The 20,190-nt window shown below is 41.7% G+C and overlaps 1 protein-coding gene across 3 annotated transcripts in view; it reads right to left on the reverse strand.

Moving 5' to 3' along the window:
* Nucleotides 1-20,190, reverse strand: part of cv-2 (crossveinless 2) — a 28,575-nt gene continuing 8,385 nt past the window's right edge. For 2 of the 3 annotated variants that reach the window (XM_017075011.4, XM_070995268.1), the window contains 6 exons: nt 14,303-14,617; nt 10,311-10,399; nt 4,644-4,737; nt 4,133-4,315; nt 3,207-3,419; nt 2-2,573 (listed from right to left, as the gene is read on the reverse strand). In XM_017075011.4, the coding sequence (XP_016930500.3) occupies nt 1,075-2,573; nt 3,207-3,419; nt 4,133-4,315; nt 4,644-4,737; nt 10,311-10,399; nt 14,303-14,483 (2,259 nt within the window). In that variant the 5' untranslated portion in view covers nt 14,484-14,617 and the 3' untranslated portion in view covers nt 2-1,074. Of the gene's footprint in view, nt 2,574-3,206; nt 3,420-4,132; nt 4,316-4,643; nt 4,738-10,310; nt 10,400-14,302; nt 14,618-20,190 lie in introns of those variants that run through there. The other variant, XM_070995269.1, reaches the window with a different exon arrangement.

Raw genomic sequence — 20,190 nt, forward strand, 5'->3', positions numbered from 1 at the left:
TTCAATTTTATCCACTTGCATTTGTGGCATTGGTTTTTGTTTTGTTTTTCATTTCTTTTAATTTTTTCATCTTTTGGGATATTCAAATATTTCGTAAATTTACAGATCCAGCCATACAAGTAGTATTTGAAGGTGTTATTATAGTACATTACATTAACATTAAACTTTAAACTTTAAACTCGATTAATTTGTAAAATTGAAAGATGGCAAAGAGCTGTCTCCCTTTTCCGCTGGTTAAGTGCATAAATAGCTCGCGATAGTTGTATAAATATTAACACAGTTTGGGGTAAAAGTTGGTTAATTTGAGATAAGCGGAATTTCGAGTTGGTTAAGTAGGGTTGAGTGGGGAGAGTTGGGTTGAGTTCAGTTGAGTTCTGCGGATCTGGGGCTCGTTCAAGTTTCAACTAAACGAAAATACTGTTGTGCAATTCTCATAGTAGTTGGGGTAGGTCCATCTCCTCATCCATTCTAGGGCTTAAATTTTAAGCAAACATTATCAAGTACTTCAGCTAGGACTGCGTTAAGTTCTAAGTACAATTAGCTAAGGCTTAGCTTAGTTATAGTTTAGTTTAGTAGTAGTTTTTTAGATCAGTTTTTAGTTCAGCGCAGCGACGAACACACATACGAGAGTACAAATACAAATACAAATACGAATACAAAACAGGCACACAAACAACAGGCTCTCCGAATAAAACTCCATTACTAAAGCTAAAATAAATAAAACTTAGGCTACACGAAATGGCGACAGGATGAGTTTCGATGCTACGTGTGTGTGTGTGCGTGTGTGACCGGATATCCGGTTTTTATATATATATCTGCCTACTCCAGAGGACGTTCAGCGTAATACTGTGGCCTGGCTGTCATGGGAGCGAATTCAACTAGGTTTCCCTCACGGTTTCTCGGCTTTTTGGGGCCGCCAAAAGTATGCTATATATGGCGGGCCACTCTCTCTTTGCCCGAGTATCTGTGCGGATGGGCGTGCTCTTGTGTGGGTTAGTGAGTGTGTCTGTGTGTGTGCGTGTGGGTGTGTAGTAACTAACTAAATGGGTAACTAAAGTTAAACGCTCGACTAACTTAGTGGAGGGGCGGCGGCGTGCGATCCGGCGCACGCGGATAGAGGAAACTGCTGGGCACGTGCTTCAGGATGAACTCCTTCTGCAGCTGATCCTTGTCCAGCCGGTTGTGGGCGTGGCCGCTGGACAGGCCGCCCGGCTTGTGCCGCCCCTTCTGGCCCTGTTTGCTCCGCTGCTGCTGCTCCTGCTGCAACTGCAGTCGCAGCTGGTGGTTCTTCTGCCGCCGGCGACCCTTCATCCGGCTGAAGCTCGGATCGCCGTAGAACTGGTTGCCCTTAAAGCTGGACAGCGTGGCATTGCCGCGTCGCCAGCCGGCCGCTGGACAACTGGTGGCATTCCTCCAGTCCGGCAGGTGGACGCCCAGGCGGCGGCACTCGTGGGCGTAGGCCGCAAAGCTGTCGCAGTGGCAATCGCCCGAGGGACACTCACACACGTCCATCCGGCAGGCGGCCTTGTAGTTCTCCGGATTCAGCCGCTCGTGGCACTCGCCAAAGAGATCCGGAACACTCAGCGGATGGCAGTAGAAGTTCGACTTGCGCTTGTCGCAGGTGGGCGTGGCGGCCAGGAATTCGCGTTTTCGCGAACAGGACTTGGGGCCACCCACCTTCCAGGAGTTGGCAAAGTGCCAGACCTCGTCGTCCCCGTGACTGCGTCCATCCTTCCCGGTGAGATCATCGCGGGAACTGCCGTTGAAGTTGCCACACAGCCCGCACAGCCTTTGCTTGAATTTCGCCGGCACCGAGACCTGCAGGAAGCCAGCTCCATTCCACTCCAGGGTCAGACCCATCTCCGATCTCAGCATCACCGCTCCTCCGTCGGCCAGCCGTTCAATGGTGACATTCTGGCCACCGGCCACGCCCACATAGGGCAGCGTGACCCTTGTCCCGTTCACCTTGACCCGCATCCGCTGGCCGAGATTCACCTTCAGGTTGCGCAGATTGAGGGTTACCGTTTTGGCCCAACTGGCGCGCCTCGTACCACGCCCCTCGTTCGTCAGCCGGATGTGGAAGGTCTTGCCCAGACAGTCGGACGCCAGGAGGTACTTGCAGCTGCCCTGGAAGCTGAAGAACTTGCCGTCGAAGGTGCGAAAGTGGGGATCCCCGAACACCGTGCAGGTTCCGGCCGTCTCCACGCACCGCTGGCAGCACTCCCCCGCCGGCTGCTTCAGCTCCTCGTTGGCCCGGCACTTGACCGCCGGACAGCGCATCTGGGCACAGCGGATGGTGCCCCCGTTGCACCGGCAACTGCGGCAGGGACCCATGTCCCAGGTTTCGTTGTTCTGGTAGATCACCCCGTCCAGGCTGCATTCGCTCCGCACCTCGGCGACGGCGCAACGGGGACAACAGCCATCCGGCTCCTGGAACTCCGGTGAGCACTCCAGAATCGGGCACGTGGGCCGCTGGCAGACGGAGGTGCCGTTGAGGCAGGTGCAGTTCGTACACCTGTCCGGCATGAACTGCGTCTTCTCGGGGTACACACTCTTGTTGAAGAGGCACTTGCCTGGGAAAAGATATTGGAAAACATGAAAAAATTAAACTTGGGTACTTTTATATTTATGTTTATTTTTTAAATAAGTTTCAGAATTATAATATTCATATGCATTTTTTTTATAATACTTGATATACCATTGCTTTAGGTCTTAAGGCTGGTTTCATTAGATGTTTTTATCATGATTTTTGAAGGCCTACTACGATATTTATATACCTATCATTATTTACTTTGTGTTATTGCTGACATTATTAAGTAAAAAACACATTATTTTCAGTCCCTGGTTTTCACATTACAAAATAGTTTAATTCAAGAAAAACAAAAGAAATTAAAAAAATATATATTTTCTATTCCGTATACCAACGAATATATATACATACCAAGTATCTATAAATAGTTATAGCATGACAATATATCAAAATATCTTTATTATTCTTGGAATTTATGGCTCTTCTTAAATGCATAATTAATTTATGAACTCTTTTTATTATAAGTATACAGCAGGTAAATTTTCATTGGGCATTTAAGTTGTTAAAGTAGTGTTTATACTATAAACTATATATAATATATCTTTTAATATGTTTTATATATTTATGTGTCAAACTGTATATATTTTGGGAACTAGTTATTGGTTAGAGAGCTCACCTGGAACCGGGAGGAAACTGTGGTTCTGCGGACACCGCGGACAGCACTCGTCCGGACGCTTGGTCTGCTTGGACATGGGGCACGGGAGCACCGGGCAGGTCTTCTTGGAGCAGGTCAGCTGGTTCCCGCGGCACTGGCACACCAGACAGCGGTCGTCGATGGAGGCGTCCACCTCCTGGCCCTCGGCCACCGTTTGTCCGTTGATCTTGCAACCTGAAAACAGCAATCCCATCAGATACATTGGACATCAGACATTAGCCATCAGACACTTATGATTTAGTTGGGCTGTTGGGTTTGATTTGCTTGGCCACGGGCCAAGAAATTTTCCACAAGGCGAAACGAGTTTCCAAGCGGCATTTACCGCATTTGCATAGGCAGCGTCATAGGAGGGCCCCCAGATTGGTGTTGCTTTTGTTTGCTCAGCCGCGATCGCGATCGCAATGCGAATATGCGGGGCGACATTGTCGCCTTAATAGACAATTTAAAGCCCATAAACAAGCAGGGCCAACAATAACAGACGCGTCGCGGAGAACAGATCCGAACAGATCAACGCAGATCGCAGCGGATCACCGAAGATCTCGATCGGAGATGGGGCGAATTTCGGAATGCCCCATGAATAAATCATTTTTGGTAATAGAGACATCAAAATGCTGACCCTATCAGCGATGATCTACTTTGCGTTGGCCAATGTGATTCAAGTTTTGCGTTTTTTTCTTTGTTTTTTAAATAATTATTATGAATTTCGAATCATTGGTAATACCCGTTTGCAGTGAGCATTATTCCAAGATTGTCCATCTGCTTGGTTTCTCTATTGTCTAACGATTATGAGCCAGTAGCGGTATCTCTTGCTAATTTTAGTGAGTGATGCTACTGGGGTATGGGGACTGAGACTGGGACTGGACTGGATTTAATCGAAGAAGACTCACCCTGACAGGTGGGGCAGCATTCGCCGGGCCGTGGAGGCTGTAACTGGTTGTCGTCGCACTGCGAATAGCACTTCTGGATCGTCTCGGTGACCACGGTGGCCACGCACTTGTACGTCTTGCAGGGATCCTCCGGATCGCTCCACTCCGAACCGCTCTCATAGGACATTCCACGGAAAGAGCAACCTGAAATATCATATAAAAATGAAGTACTACATAGACACAATAAAAAACTTTATATTATTCGTAGCATTTTTATAATATATATGTATTTCCTAAAAACGATACTATTTATATAAAGTAAATATAATTTAAAATTAATTTTAAAATTTTATAATATACTTGTTTATTTCTGGCCATATATGTCATATGTTACGTTGTGTATTCATAAGATAGAATAATTTAATTTCACATTATATTGATCTTATATTCGTTTCTGTGCAGTCTGTTTTTTAAATATCCTTTACAAACGTAATAAATTTGTTTTGAAGTTACAATGTAAGGACTAACATACCTTTGCACCTGCGGCAACAAGTTCCATTCGATTTATCCAGAATATAGCAATCATTTACGGGCGGACAGGTATCGCGGCAATTGACGAATCCGTTCTGTAAAATTCAAATAAATAGCAAGACGTTAAACTAAGCTTATGGTTGAAAAATTTTCTCAGCCCCATGGGGCGTATGCGCAATTTGCTCAAATGCGCTTAGCCATGTGAAAGATGGCTGTCACCAATCTGCTGCTCGATTGGTGTGAGCGGTGCACACTCACTATTAATAAGTATATATGTATGGTTGCAATTCCCTTCCCATAAAATACACCTCCACCTGATTTACTGCCCAGCAATTGCTTTCGAAATTGCCACTGCTCAATGAAGCTCTGCACTCTGACCTTCAGTGTAATTTACTTTGGGCGTGGCGATTGCTTTGACTCGTACTTTATTTGGGGTTAGCTACACAGAGATTTTCAAAGGCCTCTAATTTTATTACCATTTTTAATTTATTCTGTAACCCGGCTTCAAAGTCTTTAATAATAAATTTAATATATGAATAAAAATATTTGTTTAATATGTTTAAAGAAACGAAATACTCTTCCTTGCCTCTTTGATTCTATTACATTTGAATATTTTAGCTATTGATCTTAATTAAATAGTTTGGTTTCACAACTTGATAATAAACAATTTATGTAGATAGGAGATCAGAAATAACATTGTTTTTATTTTTCCCTCTCTGAAAGCTGGGATTATGCAAAGTCTGGTAATTTATGATGCAGTAATTTATCCTTAAGAGCAAAAACCCCTCGATCTCTGTGCAACTCGTTAGTTGATCCCTCGGCTGATTGCCTGCCCACAGGTAAGCAGCTCGAAATCAGCTTAGATATATATTTATATGCGGGTATCTATGCATCTGGATTTTCTAGCCATTCGGCTGTTAACGACATGCTGACAGCTGCAGCGGGGCGCATTGGAATTGATGTCGATCATAAGTCAAACTGTTGCAACTTGGCCAGCGACTTGTGCAATTGCCATTGCATTGCCTTTAACTTTAACCCTTGAGTGCGCCAAACAGCTGCTGGCTGTGACAGGTTAAAGCCAGATTCCGACTCAGATTCAGATTCAGATTCAAATCCAGCCCGGCCGTAATAATAGAGCTCGAGTCGGAGCCAAAGCCGATGCCGGAGCCGCCACTAATTGTAAATGTATCTATAAATCTAGATAGATGTCGACCAAAAACAGGCAAAATATTTCACTAATTTGTATGCAGTTGCTCCGAACAATGTTGGTCTGGGTACCTAGGTATCTGGGTATCTGGGCATCGGTGTGTGTATAATTTAGTGCAAGCAAACCAGATTGGATCTCAATTTGGATGGGGCTGCAACGTGCAAAATTTGCAATTGTTATGAAAATGAAAATCTCGAGAGTCTCGGTCTCAGTCGCAGTCGCTGTCGCTGTTGGGGTCTCCGGCTGCTAGATGTTTATCATCGTATTAGTTTTAATGGCAGTTGTTAGTTGGAATTTTAATGGCACTTTAGAGCGGCATTGTCGTAACTCCCCCAGCCCCCATTTCTACACGAAAAACAAAATTACCGCAAGTAAAGGTCGGCTGATTAAAAATAAAACAATATGATATGCAAATTGCTAGATACACGTCAAATTAATTTATGAAGACTAGGGGTAAATCAAGGTTTGCATCTCTTTAATTAAATTGTAGTGCTGGCAACTTTTATGATTTATATGAAATATTTTTAGGTTTAATGGTACATACAAAACATAAAATACAATTTTTATTGAAATCATGCTTGTTAATCTTTAATCCTGTTTAATATTTAAGGATGAGTCGGTTACGTATCATCAGTAGACATCAATTACTTTTTATGATATCAAAATTTAATTAAGCTTAAAAATTATTATGAATTTACGAGAACAGTTTATTTATAACCCACTTTCGCTAAGAATATGATGTTAAGATGATTTTACATATATTCCAATGTCGAATCATCAGCAACTGTTTTAAGACTCTTGGTTACTTTTTATTTAATGATACATACATATTTTGAATAAATCTAACAAAATACATTTCCAATGTATTTATCGGATGTAATAGTTTTATTTTCTGTGTATTTCTTGAAATACAGTAAGCTGACAGATTGAGTATCACTCTAATCGCCAGTCGTATCTCACGGATCAAAGTTCACATGCTCTCGAAATCCGGCCAGAGTTTCGACTTGATCTCTTGGCCAACTCGCATCCAGCTGTTTATGCTTTGGAATTCTTTCTTTCTAATCGGGAACCGGTATAGAAACATGCCCCGGCCAACATGAAAGTTGAGGCATTTTTTCTGCGAGAGATTGCCAAAGCGAAGCCAAAGGCGCCACGATGGCAACCCGAGCTGCTAAGTAGCATTGTATGATGGAGAGTGTATGGTGTATAGATGTTGTTGTATTCAATCTTGCCCACCGGCAGTTCGCAACAACAAGTTGTGCATAGGTGTGCGTGTGTTTGCCACAGTGGCAGAACCACATTTGCAAACGGCCTCTAACGACCTTGCGTTTGACAAAACATGATCGGTTTTAACACCGTCTCTATCTCCGTCTCCCTCTCCGTCTGAGCCTCTCTTTCTGTTGGCCATCTCGGAGTTGAGTTGGCCAGGTTGGAGTCTGCCGCTCTAGACACGGAGTGAATATGGTAATGACGGTCTTGTGGTTTTATGGTCATGTGTATTTTGTCACTTGTGGGCTATGGCTCAAATTGGAATCGGAATCGGAATTGGTCTTCAAATCGGTCGTAGAATCGGAATTGGTTTAGAACGGTCTGTCCAAGAATTTGCAGGAAAGGAGTTGGCAGACCTGTATGAAATTATTTGGCCAAATCTGGTTTGTCCATGCTCTAGAATTCCATATTCGCAAAAGTGAATTCATTTAGTTAAAGTTATGCACACTAAAACTGCTCTAATGATTCCAATTTACTGATTTGCCCCTGGCTCTCGTAAATCCCTTATTAATATTAATGCAGAAGTAGAGTAAAAATGGTAGTTCCATTTCCATTTTGCATTAATATTAATTCAGAGTACCCAGTTGATATTTATCAATCACTGGCTGTATCCTCTAATCACATGTTTACCCATTTCCAAAACAAAAATTTAATTTGCAAATTCACATAAAAGTCCTGCTCAATCATGGACGTAGAAATGCCCCGCGAAAAGCGTTTAAATCATAAGCCATTAAGTGCGAATTCAGCGGATTCAGCATAATATTCGCATAAAACCAAGAATTTGTGGTGCTTTCAAGGCGGAGAAGCACCATTTTCTTTGATTGTCCCTGACGATTTGGAAGCCTTTTTCTATGCATGAACGTATATTTATAAGTATTTTAGACAATAAACACGAGTCGTAAAGTTTCGACTTAAACGGGGGTTATTCCCAGAGTGACTTACATTACGGGAGGAGCGTTAAGCAGGCATTATTTATCGGTTTTATGCGTTCAAGCCCCGATTACAGCTTAACGTTTTGCACGCTTCGCTGGGGAGCGTTTTGCTTGGGGGTCTTAAGAGCGGAGCTAAGAGAAATCACATCGAACTCGGGTTAAATTCGATTTCATGAACTTTTAATGAGTCGAGCGACGAATCCCCAGCGCGTGCGACAGAGATGCAGCATGCGGTCGAACCGGAAAGAGACGGAGATACTCTGATGGCGCCTTCCCAGTAAGGTGGCGCCAGTATCGTATCTTTTTTTTGCCTTTCAGCTCCCCCCGCTGATTTTGCTGCTGCTTTTTAATTTCGGTTACGCCCACTTGACGACGACGACAGCAGCAACAATGGAAATAATAATAACAACCCAGCGAAGCCAAGCTCAGCCGCAGGCGAAAAAAGATTCAGCGATCGATCGATCGATCTTGGTTCGATGCGATCGCTTGGATCGCCGGATCGCTGCGATCGATCGGTCGGCGCCAGCCTGAACGCTTGCCGCTCAAATTGGAGCAGCGGCGTTTAGCAGCGCTTAGCGCTAAATTAGCAGCAGGCTCACGACAGCCTCACCGAGAAAAAAGTCTTCGAAAATTGGGGATCTATCGAGTATAGCTTAAAAAAAAATTTCAAAATATAACTTTCGATTTTTTAACATTTCTTAAATAGATTTCCAAAAAGACATAGAACCAAATATATCCCTTGAAATACATTGATTTTTGTTAAATAATAAATTTATAATTTTCTAAAAAATGTTATTTAAGGCCTGACAGTCGTTTATTAGTTATAAATTACACATTTACACAAGGACAATTAGGCCATTTTAATACCAGGCTAATATATTTTACAATGTGAAGAGAACTTAGTTGTTTTGAGGCAACCCTAGAAATAAAGTGTCAAACTCGAATTTAAAAATATTTCTTTCTGTGCCTTGTCAAGCCTGCCACCTTCCCCATCCACCTGCTCCCTATTCCATCTCTCTCGCGCTTTCCATCGATCAGCCAGATGAGCACGCGCTGGCTTAATGACGACACGAAGCCGCCGTTTGAGCGGCGACAGAAAGGGAAAGAGATGGTGGTTCCGAGGGGATGAAGGAGAGTGAAAGAGAGAGGCTGTCGCTGGGGAGCTGGCGACGAAAAATCACGGCGGCGGCGCCAAGTGTTTGTCAAATGGTCGAGTGCCGAGATCGATCCCAACACCGAACCGAATACCCTTTGCCAATACTGCGATACCCGCGCTTCCCGAACTACCCAAGATACCCGTAGTACCCGTGGTACCCGTCCCACATGGCGGATGACGGCGCGAAACCCGTTTGACGACCTTGGATCATAAAAATTCACCAGAGGGGGACGGCCAAAGGGGCAGAGAGCGAGCGAGTTGGCGAGAGGAAGAGGTGAAGCCAAACAAATGCAAACATACTCAAACATTCCGACGGATTCCGGTAATATCTTCAGCTGCTTTAGATTCTTTCTCCACTACACGGAGCACAAAATATAGCAGTTTCAGATGAAAACTTATTAACTAACTAATCTAGCAATATTTGGAATAAATAAATAGTTACTAAAGGTAGTTACTAAGGGAAGGACTAAGTGTAGTATTGTTTTCGAAATATGTTGTTAAAATATTTTAACGAAACATTTTACTTAAAAAATGGTTAGCATGAAATATTTGATGATATCATTGTTCTGATAGTCTGATTTTTTTTAAAGAATTTATGTCATGTCTAGTTACTATTAAAGTCAAGGAATATCCCTAATGTATAGGACTAGTCTAACAATTTAAAGACTTTTCTAGACTAGAGTCAACGGTTCACAAAATTCCGAGTATGTAAGTGTTGGCTGTTAATCTCGCTGAAATATTCGAAGCATTTTTGGTATTTTTCATTTTGGCAGGCCGCTAAGGATGTAACTGCAATGACATGGGTCTGAATGTCCTGCTGGCTGGACACTGGCGTCGCCCCATGCTGAGAGGGAGATAGATAGACGAAGGGGAAAGAGACAGGGAACGCGGCGAGTACAAGAGATTTATTTCAGCAAGCATGTTTATGTTATTTCATTTCGTTTCATTTCGCTTTAAGTGACTTTTATCGAGGCCAAAAAGCAGCTCCACTCGCAAACTTGGCACGGATCCGTGGAGCCTTAAAAAGCGGACAGAGGGTCGGAGATGTGGAGAGTGGCAGGAGTGGGAAATTAAAGTGGCAAACACTTCTTGTTCTTGACTCACCTGGCATTCGCATTTAAAGCAGGTGAAAATCTGCGGTTGATTCTTCAGTTGCACTTCTTCTCCCTCATTCGAACAGGATTGCCGGACGCCTGGAAAAAAGATAGTTGAAGTGGGGATTAGTAGGGTGCCTATCTCATGTGGGTAGTTAATCCCCCCTTCGGAACCAGAACCAGAACCCTCTCACTGCATTTCCTGCCTCTGACGTTGACTCTTGATGTAATAATACCAAACAAACACAAACAAGACGATTCATTGCATGTACAAGCGCCGGAAATTGCCCACCGACTGAGATCTTATCCGAGCACGTGACCCAAAATGGACTCACCCACCCTCCTCACTCATGCATCTGATCTCCTTCTGCAGGTCAATGAGATTAGGCCACTGGATTTATGTACATGCGTGTTTACCTAACACGGGAAAAAATTAAATCAAATACATATGTACTTTATGAAGGTGGCCTATCATGAGGAGATCCAATAAATATACTCCCAACTCATATAATAAATGGGAAATAAAATTAATCTTTATAAGATAATTGTTTATTAATTTGGGCTTCTGACATATATAACAATCTTAGGTACAAGATCAAACTTTTTCTTATCATAATTTTTAGCTACTGTACATAATCTATTCGAATTGTAAACATAAGAATAACTTATCTTGATAAATCGTATATATGTTCAATGAACATTGAACATTGTTCATATATGTAGGTTTTGAACTCTAACAAACCTACAAATTTTCAAGTCAAAAATTATCTGTTTATCCTAATGCGATCAAAATTATACCTATTTTTATTCTTTTTCGATTGATAGGATTGATATTTTCTTTTTCCAATTAAACTAGATATTATTTTAATGAAAATTGATGTTTAAATGCATATTAGAACGAATAATTTTCTTTTTTTAAGTATTTATTTCAAACTATTTAACCCAAAATACTAATAACCATATTTACTAATCAAATGCATATTAGAACGAGTAATTTTTTTCTGTGTAAGTACACTTCTACCTCGATCTGTTGTTGTTGCTACTTTGTTTGGTTGTTTCTTCTTTTCTTCTGCTGGCGCTTAAGTCAAAAGTAGCCAAGCGTTGCATGTTAAACATGTTCCTCAACAACAACAACAACAGCAACAAGAGCAACAATAACAATGGGGCAACAAAAGGTAAGCGGAAACGGAGAGAGAGACAGAGACAGATACAGAAAGACAGGTATGGAATAGCGGGAGTGAATGAATGAGGGAGTGGGTGAGGGAGAGGAGAGGAAAGACACGACCCCAGCAGGCTGAGCCCGTTCTTCTTCTTCCCGAAAAGCGAGGACCACCTGCAATGTGCTGATAAACACACAGGCATACAATCTCCGTCCCTCTCACTCTCACCCGCTGTTCAGGACAGTAAATAAAGACGCCGGCGCTACACAGAAAAAATCGGAGTACTAGTTGAAATTAACAATGAATTTAATTAAATCTCATTCCTAGAATCAACGACTGAGTACCAATTTGTCATACCTATCTGTTATGAAATCAATCCTGGTAAAAATCTATCTGCCAAGGAGATCTTAGTAATAATAGTCCTATTTTTAAAATCAATTAACTTCATAAGAAAGGTTCCTACTTCTTGACTAAAAGGAAGTAAGTAAGTTCTTAAGATGTTTTACAATTTTTAAGCCAATAAAAAACCAATAAAAATATAAACTTATATTAATGTACATAAGAATTCCTCCCCAATCAATATATACGATTTCTGTGGACCCTCCTTAAAAATGAGTTAGGACTTTTTTATGATTACAAACAATAATCTTAAGAATTTCCTGTGCACAAGGTATGGGTGATCCATTCGAGCTACCTTCTTGTTCTGTTACTCTTCTTCTTTTTCTTCTTGTGATCTCGGTGGGCGGCTTTAGGACTTTGTTTTATTCTGCATTATTATCGTGGTTCCTCCTACTTGATCCACGCCCTTTCCCCTCCAGAAACAATCTGTGTAATTTGGTCGCTTGTTTGTTTTTGGTTCGCTTTGTTCTTTGATGCTGGACCTTGGATGATTATTGTTTTTGGTCCACTCTTTCCTGTTATGCGATTGTGTCCTGCTGTTTTCCCCACTCCATTGCCCAATACCAAGCCTACACTTTTCCCCATCTTCAAATCAATTGGAAATTTTCCTCTACCGAATTAAAATCAAATATCATGTTTGCCGCTGGGCGACTTTCTACATTCCTTTCTCTTTTCGACTAGAACAGTTAATGAACTTGGTTCAAGTAACCCGATATCGGCATTGCAATATATCTAATTTATGCGTTTTTTATTTACATTTAACACACTCGAAGACCCATTAAAAAAACCCACTCAATAAGTGTTTTTTAGAGAAGCTCGGACGAAAAACGGCGAAAATAAAGTTGAGCCAGAGGCGGCGATATAGACGGCGCTTGAATATGCTCAGTCAGTAGCTAATCCCTCCGGACTCTCCGCTCGCCACCCCCTCGATTAAAGCCCCTTTCCCCTCCCTTTTCCACATCAGCTGGCGTTGGCGACGTTCGCCGATTAATCACAGACGCCGATTAAGCGCCATCAAATTGAGTGGAAAGGGAATTAGGAGGGGGTCAGAGGGGGTCAGCGGTGGAGAGGTGACGGGCAGGGAGGAGCGGCAGACGGATGCACGTGTTCTAGCGGTATTCACGAGCGTACGCCCAAGACTTGCAGAGTGGTACTCAATGAAAATTTTTAAAAATCATTCAATGTTAATTAAAATTGTCAATTCTTAATAATTGTTATGATCAAGAATGTAATTCCCAAATATTTTCTTAAAACACCTAATTGAAGACCTGATTTCAAGTTACGGCCTTAAAATGATTTTTGGAAAAGTTCATACTAGATCAAATTCAAGTTCCTTTCGTTCCAGGTTAATTGAATAAGATTAGTATTGACTCTTTGCTTGTAATTAGGATTCCAGAATATTCAAAAATATATCCTATGCTATTGTATACCTGTAACTTTCTCATAAAGCTGCGATGAGTAAATATGGTTTTTAATATTTTGGGTTAAGTAATTTGAAATAAATAAAAACAACGTCAAGTGAAAGGTTGACTAGTTCCCAGCGTTGACTCTGACTTAGTCATAAATAAGTTCCGTAGAAAAGCGATCGAAATAACTATATAACTTTGCTCTATTACCGATCGTATTGGTTGGCAGTTAAAGCTGTTATAAGCTCGTAAAAATCAGCTAAAATCCATGATTCATAGTCATAAGCTGTAGTAAGTCCGGCAAGCCGCTTAGATGTACACATCTGGGGGAATTTTTGAATAATACTTTCAATGTCGGGTGGAATGTTGATCTTCATCAAGGTTAGTTGAAAGTTTTACGATCGGATTGGGAACGAAATTTATAGCCAAAAAAGAAGTGATAAAACAATTATCATATTAGAAATGTTCCTCTAGCGGTCGTTAAATTATTATTTACGAGGTAATCAACTTCGTTACAGAAATAGATCTTACTTTAATGAAACTAAGAACCTGCAATTATTCTATACCTTAACTTTTCCGATCAGAAAGCATATCTTTATAACGCTATAGGGCTGAGGGATCTTATTATTATATTAAAAATATATTTTATAAGAAGTGGCTTTTAAATACAAACTTTTTAGTGGGAATAAATAAAGAACAGAAGAAACCGTACCTCAAAAATGTGAATTTATGACTACTTAAAAAGCGATATGCAATTAAATCACTCGATTTTAAGTTTTAATTAATTTAAATGTTTAAAAGCCAACAATATTATATAGATTTCTAAAGCAACGTGTCAGGGTATTATTTTGAACATTTTGCTTAACGGCAGCCCTACGAACCGTCCTGTAAATCGAACATTATGGCTACACTGTCAATAATATGATATTTTTTGAATATGTATCACACTTTAATTGGTATAGTTACATAAAACCCACATTGATCCATCGTAATCCCAACCCTAAATGGTCACCTACAAACTATAAAGTGGCACTCACCTGATAGACTATCGCCCGCTCCGGCGGCGACTGTCTGAGTTTGGAGCACGGCCAGCAGGATTATGGTGAGGATCAGGACCTGGGTGCGTTGGGAAAATCCTAGGTAATGCCGCCTTGGCGCCGGTGATTTCGGAGGCTGCTGCGCAGAAAATTTCCACTGGCCACTTGATTGGCAACACATTTTCTCAATCGGTCGATGTTCGCGGAAATCTCTATTAGTTTTTCCTCAGCACGATTCTCGTTAAATGCTTTGCTTTCGGTTTTTGTGTTTTCTTTTTTTTTTTGTGTTGTGGCTGCGGCTTGCGTGAATTATGACTGGAAAGAAATTGTGTTTTGGTGGAGAAAGATCACGATCAAGCCGGTTAGTTTAAAAATAACAGCGCAGCGGGCGAAAATAGATTTGTTTGGATATTCTGCAGGTGTCTTGTACCAATTTGTACCTACAACAAAGTTGTTCAAATTTAATTTAGAACCGATTTGTCAGCGTGTCGGTGTCTGTGTGTGTCTGTGTCTGTGCCCGTGCAACAACTGTTGGTTTTTCTCCATTTGAAGAGTACAAACACTTGCCGCCCAGGGTGAAATTTTGGCCAGTACCGATAGTAAATCATACCGTTTTGGGTTTTACGACTCCAGCCCGGAACACCCGAGATGAGGCCGTAGAGATAGAGATAGAGATAGAGGCACTGCCTGAATTCTGCGAACCATCAGAGCAGCCCTCGTCCCGCCTCTTTTTGGGAGGTGTTAAGACAACCGGGACATTATTAGTTTTGCGATTTATGGGTGCGTATATCCGTGTATCTGCAGACACAGATATAATACCTATGTGTGGTTCAGGTAACAACAGATACGAGCCTTGTGCTTATGTGTGGTGGCTCTTTGTTCGACTGGCGGATCATAAAAATGTTAATGATCTTTGACGGGCTGGCGCCAGCCAGGGAATATTGTAATGCTTGTTTGAGTTATAATTAATTTCGATGGCGCATAATATTTTATTATTTGTCTTGAACCAGCACAACGCCGCGATTTTCGCCAAAGATTTGCTGTCGTACAGCTTCTCTGGCTTGTTTTTATTGATTTCTGGCCGCTTCAAAGTGGCGCCAACGAAACGCCGAACCAAACGCACCGCACCAAATGCGGATACGAATCTCTGTGAATCACTAAGCGCTAATCCCAATCCCCGGCGTAATCCCAAGCCCCGGTTAGGTTCGATTCCCAATCGGAGATCGTGTGACACACCCTGCGGCGATCGGGAGAGCTGAGAAAGAGAGATTGGATTGGCCGGCCCAAATCGGTGCTTGACCTAACAAATGTCACCGGCACTCGAACAAGTGCCGATGGCCAGGGAAAGTATGGGATCTATAAGTACCCTACCATCTTCAAAACCCTCAGTTAGAAAGGGTTATCTTATGAGTTCTAAATCTATCATTATACATCATACCATTGAAACATCTTATAATCTTTAATAAGCATTCCCAACTTACTTCTGTGGACGAACGTAATATAATTTGATCGTTTTGCTTCCTTTGCGTAAAGCATTTCGTCTAAAAAGATCACAATTATAAGCAACAACAACTCATTTTAACGCGTTTCAAGTCGACTAAGGAGATTAAAAAAAGTTGAAGAAGGCGCTATAAGGGACAAGGACTATTTGGCATGTTTCGAGGATTGAAAAAAACGTTGGCATAAGTGTAATTTATGTGGAGAGAAAAACTTTAAAGGGGATCAAATTGATTTAGAATAACAAATAAAGATTTTTCATTTTAGAAACAAATTCACTTTACTTTTTGTCAACAGTAGTACATAAGGTTAGATCTAAGTAAAACCATATCTATACTTTTCTTGGCGCTAATAAATGGAAAACTTGAAGTTTAGGCCCATTATAAGTTGTGAGTGTCGAGGTAAGCATATTTAGGCCTCATATACCCCCGATTAATCGGTATTTGTCACTCTACCCGACCTGATAAGACCTAAGCTCATGCTGGACTGTATATGTAGAACTCGAATAATATGTTAATTTCTGCACTTGATAACGCAGCACACACATGTGAATGATTGAAGAGCAGCGAATGCAGCGATTGACTACGTGACGATCGGTTGAAGTGGTGTTGTTGTGCCCGCTCCCTACGATTAGGTGCAATTTGTCAAGCGTCAGTTGACAAGGACAATGCAAATCAAAAGTGGGAACTACTCTACTATATACTATACTATATGTATGCCTCATTAATTCATCTTTCTGTTTCTAGGAAATGGTTCTTTGTGCGACTACAAGAATTAGATGACTTTGACAAAGTGTGGGTCTTCAAATTAATCACCATTGTGAATTGTGCTGTGCCGGGGAAGTCGCAGTTTTCCTCGCAGATTATGTAACAGCGAGCTTCAATGTCGCAGTGATTCCCCATCGCTCAACTCAAGAGCACTCTTCGCCTGCCAGTCCAAATACGATTCTTGCTTTTGGTCAAGGGCTCGAGTTGATTTCAATTGGATCGCCTGGGCTCTCGGTTCTCGGTTCTCGGCTTATCGTGTGGGTTCATTGTTCATGCTTTGATGCTTCAATGCCCAGGGCGATGAGAGGATGATGATCGTGCCACATGTGTGCAGTGTACGCAATTTCCAAATCGCCAAATCAGTCGGTCTCTCGAGCGGAGGTTAATGTGCGATTGAGTGAATGAGTTGAGAAATCTGAGAGTTCTGACGACCGCGATGGGGCCTAAGGTTGATCCGAAAATAGCCGAGCAATAGTGGGAATTAGCAGGGCTTTTAATTTGAGGTCCAGTTCCTAAGATCTCGGCCCTGCGTATTATTCTATAAAGTGTGTAATTGGGAACCCGTCGGGCGGCATTACATGACTCAGACTTAGACGGCAATGTCGTGCCAATTAAAGTGGTTGAGAGCCGAGCACCGAGGGCTGAGGGCCAGTGATTATGGGCTGGCGTTGGGGTTTCTAATGGTTCCGACATGGCGTCAACCCAACCGACAAGGCCTGGGCAATTAAGCCAGCTCGGGGTTGCACTCGAGCTGCAGAAAATTGGTTAGGGTTCTGGGTCCTCAGCTCTGAGCTCTCAGTTCTGGTTTCTTGGCTCCCGAAAGGGTTACGCATGGCACGCAGACGGCGTCTAGACGGGGACTCTAATGATCGGCGGTGGGTTTGTACATATATAGACCTCTACATATATGCACTTTACGCATGGGCCTTCCCGGCAGCTCCCTTCTTATCACACTCTCGCCATCGCGAATTCCACTTAAAAGCCCGACCGGGCTGCCTCCTGCCAATTACCTGCGGAGTGGACCATGTCGCTGGCTTAATTCAATTAACAGCGGAATGCCTACGACTTACAACTTACAACCTACAGCCACATGGCCATTAAGCCCCGAGATCAGTCGCAATCCCCCGCAAGCGGCGCCAAAAAAAAACCCCCAGAGACTTTGGCAAATCATGCAAATTCCACAGGCCAACTACAAGACACGACTCCAGAGCCCCGGATCCCAAAAACACCCCGCTGATTCCGATCGCTGCCTGGCAACTAATTTCAATGTATTTGCATATTGAAGTCTGTTTGCCACAACAATGAGATGGCTAAAAAACGCACATTTGTCAAATGGCAGGCCCTTGGGGGCCAGACGGGCTCGGGATTTCAGCTTTATTTGGTACAATTCCATCTGACAGAAACCGAAACCAAAACCTAAACTGAAAACCAAAACCAAAACCGATTACAGCTGCAGCCCAGATGAAGACAAGGCCCATGACGTTGACGATTGCCGATTGCGGATTGCCCAAGACAATGGGCCAACAACCAGAGCTAACCAATTTCGTATGCCGGGGAGTGAAAAGCCAAGGGGGGACCACAGAAGAAACGAATGCATCGAACGACATAATAAAGTCACAAGCCAGACAAACGTATAAAAGCTAACAAAGCTATTAGCCATCATCATCATCATCATCATCATTGGGGCATCGATGGGGCCCAGCCCATTCGAACTGCGGAGTGCCAGGACAGGACCACAGTGAAGACCCGACCGACCTCAAACTGGTCCTGCCCTGTCCTCCGCCTTCAGTCGATTTCTACTCTCCCGATGGGGTAATGCGATTTTAATAGCGTTCGAATCATTGCCAAACCGAGCCGAACAAAAAGAACTAAACTGAACAGAACCGAACGGAGTTGAGCCGAACCCAAATGTGCCGGAATAAGTGCTCCATAAAAGTCACACATCGTATAGTTTAATTAAAGGCGATTTCATCGGAGAGTTTTCAAATAACCTGGCTTTTTCCTAAACAAATAGATGTGGGGAAAATTACAATGTCTGACACAACTTGTTTACTTTAAATGTTTATATATTTAAAATACATTTTAAAAGAGAGTTTTACAACTAGTTTAATAGTGATTAATTCTTTACATTCGTTTTGTAATTTAATTTTATAACCTGAGATTCCGCTTTTTTTAACTGATTTAAAATGTGTTTCCATAAAAAGATCTGTTTTTAAACATCAAGTGAGTTTATCTTATTGATTAAAGCATGTTTTTCCTAATTATAATCACGTATATGTTCATAGGGATATGTAAACTAATAAAAAGGTAGATTTACTACCATGAAGTTACTTGAAATTTTATTAAAAAATTTTTTAATGTTTATTGATTTTTAATATAGTTAATAGTTAATTGGTGAGATTTTTGAAAAGAACATTAATTTTTAATCAAATATAAGGAGAGTTTTACCACTGGGTATGGTGAAAATTCGAATTCAGGGTTATACTGCTTGAATTGGCTTCATTTCTAACGGTCCAGCTTAGTTTGATTTTGGAGCCAAGAAAGAAATTGAAATTCATATTTTTAAATCTGCAAAATCTCTATTTATGGCTTTGTGCACACTTTTTGATCATCTGTTTATTGCTGGGCCAATCAGCAAAAGCCACTTAACGCAGTGCCGTTTTTGGAACCGCCACCAGATTACTCCCATTCGATCCGAAAGATATTTTCTTTGCCTAAGTCGATTAGTCACCCCCAGAATCAGAATCTCGGCCGATTCTTGGCCATATAAGCGCAGCCGAAGTCTCTGCACAGAGTTGTCATGGCCATGAATCATGGATCATATAAAATGATTTTTATTATTCTTAACTGCTCATTGGGTTCGGTTTACGAATTATTAATAAACTCGGGGCAAATATGGTGGGGGAAATGCTGGACGAGGGGCCATGGGCGTTAGAGTGCGGGTGCTGGCTTGTTGAAATTCGAGTATTATTAGCGAATTTACCGCAAAATCTATAAATAGCCAAACAGAACCATTAATTGATACACAGACATACGGTCCGGGCTTGTGAGAGTGAGTATGTTTGGGGCCAATCCAAAGTCGAACTTTGTGCAGAGCTAAAAAATGCGATCAAAACAACAACCGAAATTCCACAAAATTTTTATTGTGCAATTATTTAGGCGAAAGTTAATCAAAAACTACGTATACAAAATATTCGTTGGCTTCTTTTTGTTATGTTCGATACAAAAAAAACCGGATTTATTGATCGAAGATGAGGCTGCATAGCTGTAAACAATTTTTTAGAAACAACCAGCCAACGGACCAAACAAAAAATCAGAAAAAAGAAGCAAGAAAACAACAAATTTTGAGCAGACGATTTACGGGAATTCCAGCGAGTGACGTGCGGAACCCGATTTTATGATATTGTTGTTGTCCTTTTGAATTGGTAGCCGCTTCTGGCACATTTGTTTAATGACAATCTCCAAAATGCCAGAGAAAAAAATAAACAAATTCTTGGAAACTGTTATCAAGTAGGAACGATTTTGTGTCCCAACCGGAAAAACAGATGGCGCTTGTCTTAATTCAAATAATAAAAACTGTTTACACTTATTGTAAATAAGTAAATTCTTACGTCAGAAATAAAT

The sequence above is a fragment of the Drosophila suzukii genome, chromosome 2R (assembly GCF_043229965.1).
Source record: "Drosophila suzukii chromosome 2R, CBGP_Dsuzu_IsoJpt1.0, whole genome shotgun sequence".
Lineage (NCBI taxonomy): Eukaryota > Metazoa > Arthropoda > Insecta > Diptera > Drosophilidae > Drosophila > Drosophila suzukii.